Raw genomic sequence first — 14,115 nt, forward strand, 5'->3', positions numbered from 1 at the left:
TGCACCATATATCTAGTCGGTAGTGGTGCTGACTGAAAACAGATGATTTGGAGCGATTCGCGCGCCATATGTTGGTCATTCTAAGGACTTATTGAACTACCCTCGTAAATTGGTAAAAATAGCTTTATATTACTGTATTGAACTATTTTGTTCAAAATTCGTTTTTTTTTTCAATTAATTTTGTCAGCTCAAAATTTAACTCAAAAATTCAAATATTCTAATTGAAGATTCATCATTTTAGTTGAAAAGTCATCTTTTTGGTTTCAGAATAAGCTATTGCAGTTGAAGATTCATAATTTTATATGAAAATTCATCACTTGGGTTGAAAATCTGGTTTTTTAATTGAAAATTAATTTTTTGACTGAAAGTTTAACTAGTCCACATTCTGTAGAAAATGGAGCTGTTTCAGTTTTGCGGAAAATATAAATATGTTATCAGGAAATGACCGGGAATTAAAAATCTTCCGCCGAATCGTCACCCTTAAAAGGCATATAATTTTTTTAGAAATCCTATCTTTAAGTATACTAAATTTAAAAATAAAATATTTAAAATACGCGGTAAATTATTCTGAAATTATGAAATGTACGTAAACACTATAATATGAAATTATGAAATGTACGTAATCATTATAATAACAATGGTTCATTTTACATCTACACAATTATTCTATATTTAAAACTAGAATATGTTACTGCGTATAATGAAAATTTTTTTTAACTTATTGAAATATTTGTTATAAGATTTAACTTTTTTGAAATTCAATTTTAAAATCTAGTTTAGGTTTCGTTTGCAAGAGCATTCCATGAATAGTAAAAAAAAGTCATTTTTCGCCAATGCATCACCATCTGGCGCGAATCGAGGATTTTTTTTTCGAATAAAACTTACGTATTTTTTAAGGGAGAATCTGAATCTGCAATAAAAAATGTAGTTTCTTGAGATGTTTCAATGTCTCAAGATAAAAAAAGACCCTGTATTTAAACGAAAAAAGTTTTTTTTTATTTTTGTTTCACTTAAGGTTATTTACTTTGTACTTATTACTCATTATTATTACTTATTGCTTTGTACTGTAGTTTTTTTTACTCCCATAAGCTTTATAACAAAAAAATGCCACCCACGAAAAATTATAAAAATTTAAAGTTTGAAAATGTTTAGTTGATTTACCGACTGGTGAGATATATTTTTTAATTTGTTCGCAACGCCACAAAGAAACTTTACAGTGTTACTGATATTATAATGGCAGAAATTGTTTAAAAGTTATAGAAAATTATTTAAAAACTATTCAATTTCTTTTAAAAATATGGCGGCCGCTGGATCGGAAAATGACCGGGAATTTTATGAGATTGAGAAAAATCGGGAAATAACAATTGATTAATTTTTTACCGGAAATTTTACCAATTTTTAGAACAAAAATCTGTTCAACTTTGATTTAAATCATTTTTTTCAAATAATTAGTTAAATAGTTATCTTTTTCAATTATGACATCATTCAGTTTAGAATGCGTAATTTGAAAACCTTTTACTTAAAAAATTTTAATTTTAGATTTTTAATTTTTAAGCTCACATTTTAATTTGAAGAATTTTAAAATGCATTTCTAAAGACTTAAAAAATTAAAAAATAGAAGCGTTTAAAATTGAAGATTTTTATCACAAACATTTTAGTTGATTAACTGTGAATATAAATAAATTAATTAGTTTAAAAATTTAATTGTATTTTAAGATTTAAAAAGTGAATAATAATTGATTTTACAAGCCGATTCGAAATTAGTTCGCAATTTTTAAATTTCAAGATTTTAACCTGTAAAATTACAATGTTTCAACTGGAAAATCTAATGAGTGAAAAAAATGTCCGATAGAAACTTTATAAACTATTTTCAATTTTTAAATAACTTTTAAATAATATATTCATAATTAAAAGCTTTTATTACATTTCAAATGTTATTTCAGTCTGAAATATTCCATTTTTAAACCATTTAATTTGACATTTTTAATTAAGAAAAATAACAATTACCCAAAGTTTAGAAATATCTAGATGTTCATTTCAAATCGTCATTTATAAATTAAACATTCAAAACCAAACGAAAAAACTTAACTTTGAACGTAACGATTTTAATTTTCCTATTTAAAAAAATTTAATTTGTGAATAAAATTGTTGAATTTCGATGTGTAAATAACAATTGAACACCTATTATTCTCATAAAATGTTCTAGTAAGTTAAAGAGATATTGAGAAGTTTTGCAATAGTTCAAAATTAATTTAAAATTTGAAAGAATTTCAAATAAGTTAAACGAAGTATCTACGCGAAAATCGACAATAATTTTTTATTTCGAAAAATTAATTTTAAGAGAATATTCAAAAAGGTTTAGAAAGACTTGCAAAATTATAAAAAATAAACTTTTATAAAAAATTTGGCAAGGGTTTAAACAAAATTTAGAAAAAATTCGAATCATTTGAAAAGATACTTAGAAGTTCTGAACAAATTTAAAAAATAATTTATATTTTGAATAAATTTAAAACAACATGTAAATGTTTCAAGATTTTCAAGTAAAATTATGAAGCATTTTAGTGATTTTTAAAGTATTTAAAATAAAAATAACTTATCTTTTAACTTAAGAATTGTTCAGTTTATAAAAAAATGCAATCGTTTAATTTTTAATGTATTTAGTTTAAAATTGCTTAAAATTGTATAATTTTGAAAATATTTTAATTCAGTGAGTGTTTCTTCAATTTAGAGCATTGAAAATGATAACATGGATTTATATTTTTGGAACTCAATCTTTGAACTCTACAATTATTTATTATTATATAAAATTATTTATATTACATTGTTAATTTGCCAGATTAACTTTATTTAATAAAAAAAAATTCAATTCAAAATTGTTAGTAGCTTCCTTTTAGACGTTTGAATTATTGAGAATTTGAAGACAAAATTTTTGAATTAAAAATTTTTAAACTTCAGTTTTAAAAGTTTAAAATTCAAGAGTTCCACTTTGAGTGCTTTAATTTGCAGCTCAGTCGTTATTACTTCAAATTGCGGTTTTTTTAGCTTTAGCGTTCGATTTTTTCAATTTCCTTGATCATGAAAAATGTTTGCAAATCGAGAAAAAATCGGGAAACGACCGAAATTTTTAAATTTTTTAAATTTTGTATTAAAACGGCAACCCTGAAAAAAGATGGTTTCTTCTTTTCTAAACGAAACGAAAAATTTTTCTTCGATTTTTCCCCTTCTTCGTGGAAAAATTACCCTACTGCCACCCTTTTAAGCTCTTTTTGGCTCTTTTTGTACTGCAATCCCTGCAGTTTTTTGCTAAATCTTTCATTTATTTTTAGACATCGAATTCCAACATATCAGTGGTGGATGAAACTGCGTCCACTCTTGAAGGTGTTGGCAAAGCATGAATCCACATATGAAGAGGAAGGTCTCTACATAACAATAGAAGAAATGGAACTCGAAAACGATCCACCTCTAGTCTAGGTATTTTAAATATTGGAAATTTACGCAAGGTAACGTTTTTCTAGCCGCATCTCGATAAGTGTCTGTACAATGCACGTTACACTAGGCCATTGATTAGTACAGTATTCAACCAATGAAATGAAAAACTAGGATAAAATAACGAAAACTAGCAAATTAATTTTATCCTAGCACCATGCGCTTTACTCGTTGCAAAGACTTAAAAGTCCCATATTTCGCATTAATTTGTAACACGAATATTTTATGATGAGCTGGTCACATCGTTTTAGTGTAATTTAAAATAAATATAAACACTTCTCCACAAATATGCCCACAAGACGGAGTAATCGTTATTTTTTATTGTATCTCACTGTAATCGAATTTCATCTTAGGTGAGAATTGGGTACAAGAGGGTGGCCACTGATTGGGTATACCGGGAATTAGCCTGGATTTTTCAACTCCGGGAAAAAGCCGGAAATTTTGTTTAAAATCGGCAGTTTTTCAGATTTGTTTTTACTTTATAAATATCGAAAATCATTTTATATTTAAACTTTTAAAGTTAACTTTTTGTTCAAAATTAAATGTTCCATTTTTACTCTATATTAAAAAATGTAAAGCTTATGTTGATGGATCGTTCAAATAATAAGATTACATTGCTAACATAAATTTATATAATTCAATTACCAATAATTGACATGTTTTTAAATATAAAATTCTTCCCACTTCCAATTATTTGGGAGACATAAAAGTATTTTTTTTCATATCTTTTTAAATTGAAGTTAATTATTTTTTATTGAAAAGTCTACTATTATATTTTCGATTTGAAATTTATCTCTTTTGGTCCAAAATTCAAGTGTTTTTTCTGTCTTCAAAAGTCGTATTTTTTGTAAAAGTTAATTATTTTTCATTATAAAGTGTAATCTTATATTTCTGGTTCAGAATTTATTTCTTTTGTTTAAAAACTCTACTATTTGATTGAAACATTAATTATTTGATTGAACATTTAACTATTTTGTTAAAAAGTCATCCTTTTTGGTTGAAAATTTATCTTTTTTGGTCGAAAGTTAATTCTTTTTATTTTAAATCTCTACTTTTATATTCTTGGACATAAAGTTCGTTATTTTTGATTGAAAATTTATCTGTTGTTAGAAAAGTCATATTTTTTGGTTGAAAGTTAATTTTTTAGATTGAAAACCTTACTATCATATTTCTGGTTCAAAATTCATCTCTCTTAGTTCAAAAATTTAAGCCAGTAGAGGAAAAGCCGATAACATCTTAGGTTATTGAATTTTATGTGGCCAAAATCCATTCCATAAAAAATCATATTTTATCTTACATTTTTTTATTTAAAAAGTCTAAAATGACATTTTTGGCTCAGATTTAAACTCTTTTGGTCAAAAATTCTACTATTTGATGGACGATTGTATTATTTTGTTAAAAATTCAACTATTTTGTTTAAAAGTAATCTCTTTTGTTCGAAAATTCAACAGGTATGATAAACATTCCTCTTTTTTAGCAGAAAATCCATCCTTTTGAATTAAAAATGCATCTTTTGGTAGAAAAGTCATATTTTTTAGTTGAAAATTAATCTTTTATTTTTTACAGACAATTCTTTTTAATTTAACAGATTATTATTTTGTTTTTGGCTTACAATTTATTCTCTTTTGGTTATAAATTCTACTATTTGGTTCAAAATTTAATTATTTCGTTGTCAATTCAACTATTTCCTTAAAAAGTCATATTTCCTGATAGAAAATTCAAGTGTTTTGTTGAAAATTCGTCTTTTTGGATAGAAAATTTATCCTTTTGGATTAAAAATTCATCTTTTGGTAGAAAAGTAATATTTTTTGGTTGAAAATTAATCTTTTATTTTTTTAAGTTAATTCTTTTTAATTGAATTCTAAAAGATTAATTTGTTTGGCTTAAAAATTCACCAATTTTTTTTTTTTATTTTAATCTGATGAAGTTCATTCTTTTTGTTTGAAAATTCGATCATTAGGTTGAAATTTTCCACTTTTTTGTTGAAAATGAAATATATTTCGACTTGGCATTTTAGGAATATGATACCTACGTTAATCTTATTTAAAACAATTTATTGTCCTACATTATTCAACTTTGAAAAACTTTTCTTTTTCCGGGTTCTATATTTTTCCTTGAAGTTCTCAAATGTTTAATTCTTTTCAAATTTGTTAGAAGAAACCGGGAAAAATGTAGTTTAAACATTTTTTAAGTGGTCACCCTATACAACATTACCTATAATGAAGAAGGCAAGACAACGAGACGAAAAGAGGTTTCGAATAAATATCATATTGAGAACAAAATCGCTGTTATTTAGGCTAAGGAGACGTTTTTCGAAATTGGGGATCCAAAAGTATTCAAGTTTTGAGAATATTTTTATTTATTCATTACTATATTAAATATTTATAATAAGATTGGATATATCTATAATTAGAAATAAATTTCTATTAAGAAATTTTGAAACTTGAGTAGACCTCTCGACACATAATTGAATTCAAACAAAAATAGCTTCGTGCAAGCCTGCCGTTTTTGAATATCAGATTGAAAAAAATTGTTCTCAAATCGCTTAGAATTGTATAATTTCAAACTGAAATACTGAATTTTTTGACTGTATCAACGAACTTTTTTAGAGAAGCTCATGATAAAAAATATTGTCACTTTTCTACAATAGGACTTTTATAATAGTAGTCACTGGCAGGCCTGCTGGCAATTTATAACATGACATTTTTTAAGGAAGAAATTAAATTGATAGAAAAAAAATTAATATAATTAGGGGAAACCTTTTCACAGTGGATAATCCTGATTTAAAACTACTAATTTATTGAAAACAATAGATTCAATTTATTTAAAAGTTAAGGCATTTTATGTGCTAATGATTCGTAATTAAAATTAATTATTTTTCTATAATATTGTCGTCTTAATGATTGATTATCCACTGTTGGGATGTTTCCCGAAATGTCGTAGAGGGAAAAAATTTGTGTCAGATTTTCAGTTAAAAATTGTATTTCTGTTTAGCATTACTCAATAAAAGCTATAAAAGGCTATTCTGAGAATATACGTGTCTACCTCAAAAGATAATTTGCAATTGCAACGGCTCTTAGGAATAAGTCCTGTTGGTTGCAACCTTTAATGTGCTAAAAGTTTAAGGCTTGTGACCACATCAGTAATTAGCCATTTCGTTTGAATTTATATGTTAGCACGCTTGTCTTCAAAAAAATGTTCTTTCACAAATTATAAACCTATCAACTATTAGGTCGATTATTTTTGTGTGGAAATTCTGTTAAGGTAGGAAGGAATATATTTTTTTAAAGAAAAGAGAGTTTAAACAATTAAAATTAATTTCTTAATCCACTTTTTGTAATCTTGAATCCTTCCTTCTATTTAATTTCGCTATAAAAATTGTATTTTTTAATGCTAGTCTATTTAATATTACGATCAACCTAATATTTGAAGGAAAAACGCTCTTCCTAAACAAACATATATCACACAGAATATGTTATACACAAAGTTTACTGATTATATTTCTTCTACGCAAAATATTTTTTACACAGAATAGAATCTAACAGAATTAAATATTTTTGTATTTTCCCTACACAAAATATTTTCTACATAGAATATATTCTACAAATTAACAGTAATAATTTAGAAACGATTTTGTTTGGAAATGAAACAATTTTTTTAAATTTAGGTTTTTTAACTGAAAATGTCACTTACATTTTTTAAGGTCAAAGATGAATGTATTTTGCTAAAAACCATCTTTTTTGGTAGAAAATTAATCTTCATGTTTGAAAATTCACCTTTGTGATTGAAAATGTAAGTATTCCAATTAAATTGAAAAGTTTTTAATTGAACTATTTTATTGAAAGGTCTTTGAATTTTTTGTTGAAACTAATTTTATCAACAGAAAATCTATTTATTTCATCTTTGTTGGAAATTCAACTATTTTTTTGTTTTTGAAATTCGTCTGTTTTTTGTAAATTCAAGTCCTTTTGTTTGAAATATCAACTGTTACATTTTTTATTTGAAATTCATCTTTATTGATTAAATACAACTATTTTTTGTATAAAATAAAACTATTTTTCTTTAAAATATCAACTATAACATTTATTGTTGAAAATTCATATTTTTTTTATTGAAAATTAAACTGCTTGATTAAAAGCTTAACTCCTTTGTTTAAAATGAATTTTTTTGTTTTTTGAAAATCCATCCCTCCGATTGAAAATTTAACTGCTTTGTTAAAAATTTATTAATTTTTTGGTTGAAAACTAGTTTTTTAACTAATAATTAAATAATCCCGTTTTTGGTTAAATATTGATCTTTTTTAGTTAAAAATTCAACTATTTCGTCAAAAATACATCTTTAAGGGTTCCAAATTCCACTATTTTGTTAAAAGTCATATTTTTTTAGTCGACAATTCAACAATTGATTGAAAATTGAACTACTTTGTAAACATTTATTTAATTGTTTGAAAATATAACTAAAATCCCTGTTTTTTTGTTTGAAAATAATTTTTTTGAACTGGAAATTTGCCTATTCATTTTTTTAAATGAAAATCGATAATTTTTATTTAAAAAGTCAATAGAAAAAGATGATGAATTTATTTTTTTTTATTCTTCTCTTTTTATTTGAAAGTTACTTTTCTTAACTTAAAATTTAACTATTTCATTTTTTGCTTAAAATCGATCATTTTAGTTCCAAATTCAACTATATATTACATTTTTCTTTAAAAATTCATCTTTTTCAGATGAAAATTTTACTGCTTTGTTGACAATTCATTTTATTGTTTGAAAATATAACTTTTTCGTTGAAAATTTTTTTTTTGTAGAAAATTCATCTTTTTGGCTTCAAAATTCAACTGTTTTATAAAGAATTCGCCTTTTTAACTTACAAATGCAGCAATTTGTTGACATTTTTTTTCTCTCTCGATTAAAAAATCTTTTTTGGTTGAAGATTCAACTATGATATATTTTGATAAAAATTCATTTTTTTGTTTGAATTGAACTATTTTTGATTAAAAACAAGAATATTTTTGTTAGAAATATCAATACTAACCTTTATATTTCAGAATTCATCTTTTTTTTATTAAAAGTTCAACTGCTTGATTGAAAGTTGAAATTTATTGTTTAAATTTTTTTAATTCATCTCGAGTCGAAAATTCAACTATTTTATTAAAAAATAATTCTTAGAACTAAAAATATAACTATTCCATTCTTGGTTTATATAATCGAATTCAACTACTTGGTTGCAAATTTATCTTTTTTAGTTAAAAATTCAACTATTTGGTTGAAAATTGAACTCTTTTTGTAGAAAGTGATTTTTTTTGTCAAAAATTGAACTGTTTTATTGATTCAATTCGACGGTTTTTCGTTGTTTAATCTTTTTTATTTGGAAATTAAACTTTTTAGTTTAAAACCCAACTATTTTATGCAAAAAACTCTTTCTTTGGGGTTGAAAAGTCTGCAATTATATTTTTGGTTGAGAATTCATATTTTTTGGTTAAAAATTCTATTATTTGGTTGAAAATATAATTATTTTGTTTAAAAAATCAACAATTTTATTAGAAAGTCATTTTTCGCTTTTTTTCTAAAACATTTCACTTTCTAGCTTAGAAACTCAACTCTCTCGTTGAAAATTTATCCATTTTGGTGTGAAATTAATCTTTTTTGGTTGAGAATTCAACAATTTTGTTAAAAATGAAATATATTTCCGAGTTGAAATCTGAAGCATTTCATAGTGAATTCAATATGGTACCTACATTAATTTTATTTAAAAGATTTTTTCTCCTATTATCCCCCTTTTTCGCAAAAGTAACCTTACTATAGGGGAAAGAGTGTGAATTTCTCTTTCATATTTCCGATGGTGAATAATTGGTGTAAAATCTGTTTTTTGTAGAATTTATGATGTGTAGGAAAAAATATCGAACATAATATTTTTGTTAAATCTTTTAAAGAATATTTTCAGAATAATGCTATGACTATTTATTACTATGCAGGATAGAAAGTAGAAAAAGAAAGGAAATATTTTTGTTTCTAATGAAAAATATTTCGTGTAGGAAAAATTTAATACGATATAATTCTGCGTATGATCAATTCTGTATTGAAATGGGTGCTATTCAAACTTGAAAAGCGTCGTTGTTGAGTGACGAATTTCTCTTTTGAGCGAAAAAATTAAAGAAAATAACATATTTTAAAGAGAGACCTTAACATTATCTAATTATAAAATATAAAGCTACATAATATATAATAAAAGTCAGAAGTATATATTAAGGACAATACTACTTGTTAATGAAATATGAAAATACAACACTGTTAAACACTAATAACAAATAAAGTATAATAATATTTTATTTAAAAGTAAATATTTAAATTTAAACAAACATATCTATTATCGATTATGTATGTGAGTGTGCATATTTATTCTATGTTTAATGCTTAAGTGTGAAATAACGATATAAGTACTAAATTCGCTTGAGAAAAAAAAATAATAAGATTCTCAAAAATATTTCCCTATTCTGGTAGATTTTTATCCTGGGATAAAAAAAACCAGGGATTTTGGATTCATCTTTTAAATTGAATATCTACTCAAATTCGTCTCATATCATTAGTATGAAAAATTCCGCCGTATATGTACAACTTGAAGAACAATTGAACTATATATATTTATTGCTATTATTACAGCTAGTCTGTAAGAGAGTTGTTATTTTTTAAGATTTCTGGAATCTATTTTTTGACTCATTGTTGATCGATGAGCTTGCCGTAATCAAAGTTAAGCATAGTATTATTTTAGCGAAAATTCAGTTTAATCTGATCTGAATCATGTTAAACGATGAGGGAAATACTGTCTAAAAAATCGCTGTTGCACGAAAACTGGTGCGACTATTAAGAATGATGTATTAATGTCGTCAAATAAATTATATCTTAACTAATTCGCTGTTTTTTAATTCTGCAATGTTTTTTATATGTTTGCGATTTCCGTTTGAATTCATTTTAATAATAAATCAGTGAACAAAGCAGACACTTCAGAAAGCTTTCAAGAGTACTTTGGATTATTGATTAATATTCTATTTAATAAAATTGATGGAGCGAAATGTTCGAAAATGTCGCAATCATTGTTGTTGAATACCTGATTGAAATAGAATTTTTAATTAGCAATTATTAAATCAGGAATTTAAAAACCACTTTTTAATTTTCAAAGGAATTAATAATTTTTTTGAAAACTTTAAATTCTTTCAAAATATATTACAAATTTTTGAAAATATTTCAACAAATTTTAAACTTTTTAAGGATTTTAAAATAAATAATTTCCTAAAATTTCGAAAAAGAATGTAAAAGATTTTAAAGAAATATGTTTCAATTTTGGAAGAGTAGACCATTTTAGCCAAATTTTTTATAAGTTTTGACAAGATGAAAAAACAATTTTAAACTTAAAAAGATTTCAGCCAGTTTTAAACATAATTTAGATTTTTGAAGATTGCGAACAACAAATTTAGAATTTGAAAAGTTTTATTATACAAAATTAAATTTTAAGAGAATATTTTTTAAAATGTCCTAAATTTTCATAAAAGAATCTAGAAGATTTTAAGGCAATTTTTTTTTATTTTGCAGAATTTTTGCTAAATAGTTAGAAACTTTCAATTCATTTAAAAATCTAATGAGAATTTTTAAATAAATTTCATTTTTCAAGATTTTGAAATAAAATGTTTAAAATGTTCAAAGATACGTCACTGATCCCGGTCAAGCACGGGATTTTCACCCTCCAAATAGCCGCCTCCATTCCTGCCCTCTCACTGATGTCCAGAGCCATGATAACTCGGTCCAAAGTGCACGCAATTTGAAGTGCTTCTTTATTTTGGTTTCTTTCATCGCTTTTCATAGTAATATAATTTTTTTAATTAAAGTTGTAAATGTTTATTTTATGTAAATGTAAATGTAAATTTTTATATAAAATTTAAAATATTTTTTATTTTAATTATTGTCAACTATTATATTTTTCGTTGAGAATTCATCTTTTTCGGTTGAAAATTAAGTTTTACGTGGAAAATGCGTCTCTTTTCGAAAATATTTTAAGTGTTGTTGGTTAAAAATACATGGTTGAAAACTTATCTTTTTTAATATCAACTTCATATTATATTTTTTCATTGAGAATTAATATTTATTATTATTTTTTGTTTGAAAATTCAACTATTTTGTTGAAGATTTACTTTTTTGTTAAAATTGTTATTTTTCGAATTTTTCCATTTTTTTCTTTTTTTGAAAGATCGAAAGGTAAAAAAATGTTTAAATAAAAGTTGAAATATCCATGAAAGTACTACAAAAACACTTCCCATTCGTTTGTGATAGCTTGTATCATTTAGGAAAAAAAATATAATACTAAAAAAAATTTCCCGGTCTCAAAAATAACTTAATCTGCATAAAACTGATAGGATGTATTTTTTGTATTAGCAGAAACTTTTTTAAATATTGAAAAAAAGAATTGGGGGTTTCCTGAAAATCTTCTATTCATATTTTAAAAATTCGATGAAAAAAAAATTGAGAAGATTTTCTGTAAATCTTTTTATTTTTTCTTATGCTCTTTTAATTAAGTTTTCTGCTTACATGAGAAGAACATATCAGTTTCATGGGGGGTAACCATATATTTTTTTCTTTTAGGCGATGATTTTAAAAAATAAATAATATTGATTAAAAAAGAGGTTTTTAATTTTTTATATCAGGGAATTTTTTAGTGTAGGATATTTTGTAATTCGGCAATTTTCTGTCGGGAATATTATTATTCGGGGATTTTCCAATTCGGGATTTTTATATTTCGGAAATTTTATAATTTCGGGAATTTTCTATTTCGGATATTTACTTTTTTGTGCATTTGATAGTCGTCGTGAATTTGGGGTTTCGGCATTTTTCAGGCGTCCCCTGAATTTGAAAATTTCCTAATAATACAGTTGTCGACAGAAAATTGCCCAATTATAAAATATGCGACACTAAAAATTTACGAATTTAACAAAATAGAAAAAGATTGTATTTTAACTCATATTATTTATTGATTAAAAATAGCATAATAAAATGTTTTAACGGAAACAGCTTTTTTAATATGCAATGTATTTTCTAATTTATTGATTAAATTTTAGATAATAATAATGTCAAAAAAATTTCAATGTTTTTTTTTTGTTAAAAATGTTCATAGTAGTCTTTTAAATTCTTTCTCTTAATATAAAAATATTCTTCTTTTATTATTTTGTATTGAGAAACATTTTTTTCAATTACATATTGTTCGTTCCTATTCAAGTAAATGTTTTTTTTAATACAATGAATGTAATAATATACTTTTGTTTTGCTATTACTTCTGGTGTCGTGTTGCCGTTACTGTTACCGTTACTTCATAAAAATACGAGTGATTATTTCCAGCGTTTGACAGTAACGCGTTACCCGATACTTTACATTTTTTTAGCATCGGTAGCGCGTTAATTATTTTAGAAAGTAAAGTTTACTTTAACGCGTTGCAATTTTTAAATATTTTTAAAATATTTTATTTACATTATACTATTATATGTATTATTTTTATTTATTCATTTATATTTATAATTACATAATTTTTTTGTATATTATATATGTATAGTTTTGTTATTTATACTGCACACACAATTTCTTTCCACATCATAATTATTGTTTTCTTGTTGTTAAAAATTAATATTTTAAACTAAAAATAAAACTGTTTCATTTTTTGTAATAATACATCTTTCTTAGTCGACAATTCATGCATTTTTTTAAATTTCGTTTTTTGGAAGAAAATTAAGATTTTTTTTCAAAATTAATTTTTTAGGTTGAAAACTTAACGATTTTCTTAAAATTCAATTATTTTATTGAAAATTCATATATCTTGTTAAAAATTCGTCTTTTTGATAGAAACTTAATCTTCTTGCTTTGAAAATTCAACATTTGCTTGAAAATTCATATATTCTGGTAAAACATTAATCTTCTTGATTGAAATATTTGTTGTTGTTGTTGAAAATTAAAAAATTTGAGTGAATATGAAAAAAATTAGCTGAAATTTTAACAATTCCATTTTTCTTCGCAAACTTTTTTTTTAGTTGAAAATTCAACTATTTGGCCAAAAATAAATGCATTTTGTTCCAATTTTGTATTTTTTGCTATAAAATTAAAATTTTTTATTGAAAATTCAACTACTTGGTTGAAAGTTGATTGATTTGCTTAAAAATGTCCTTTTTTGTTTACTGATTTATAATTTTAGTTGTAAATTCACCTCCTTGGTTGAAAGTTGAAACACTTTGTTAAAAATTATTTTCTTGAAAATTAACTTTTTTGTTCAAAATTTAATTTTTTGTAGAGAATATATCGTTTTTTTAATTGAAAATTCAATAATTTGGTAGAAAATGCAATTATTTGGTAGATAGTTCAAATTGTTTTTGTACAAAATTCGTTTCTTTAAACAGAAATTATTTTTAATGAAAGTTTAACTATTCCATTTTTACTTAAAATTGATCGTTTCCAGTTAAAAAATTAACTATATAGCTAAACATTTAAGCATTATGTTGAGAATTTGTCTTTTTTCATAGAAATATAATCTTCACTGTTATAAATTCATCTATATTGGGTTGAAAATTGATTCTATTAGGTTGACATTTTTTTCATGAAAATT

The 14,115-nt window shown here is 24.0% G+C and overlaps 1 protein-coding gene across 1 annotated transcript in view; it reads left to right on the forward strand.

The window, feature by feature from the left end:
- LOC117175323 (ATP-dependent 6-phosphofructokinase) overlaps window positions 1-3,780 on the forward strand; it is a 52,517-nt gene extending 48,737 nt beyond the window's left edge. Inside the window, exon 16 of the mRNA XM_033365032.1 lies at window positions 3,327-3,780. Within this exon, the coding sequence (XP_033220923.1) occupies window positions 3,327-3,471 (145 nt within the window). The 3' untranslated portion in view covers window positions 3,472-3,780. The remainder of the gene's footprint in view (window positions 1-3,326) is intronic.
- The last annotated feature ends 10,335 nt before the right edge of the window (window positions 3,781-14,115 follow it).

This window comes from Belonocnema kinseyi, chromosome 6, assembly GCF_010883055.1.
Source record: "Belonocnema kinseyi isolate 2016_QV_RU_SX_M_011 chromosome 6, B_treatae_v1, whole genome shotgun sequence".
Lineage (NCBI taxonomy): Eukaryota > Metazoa > Arthropoda > Insecta > Hymenoptera > Cynipidae > Belonocnema > Belonocnema kinseyi.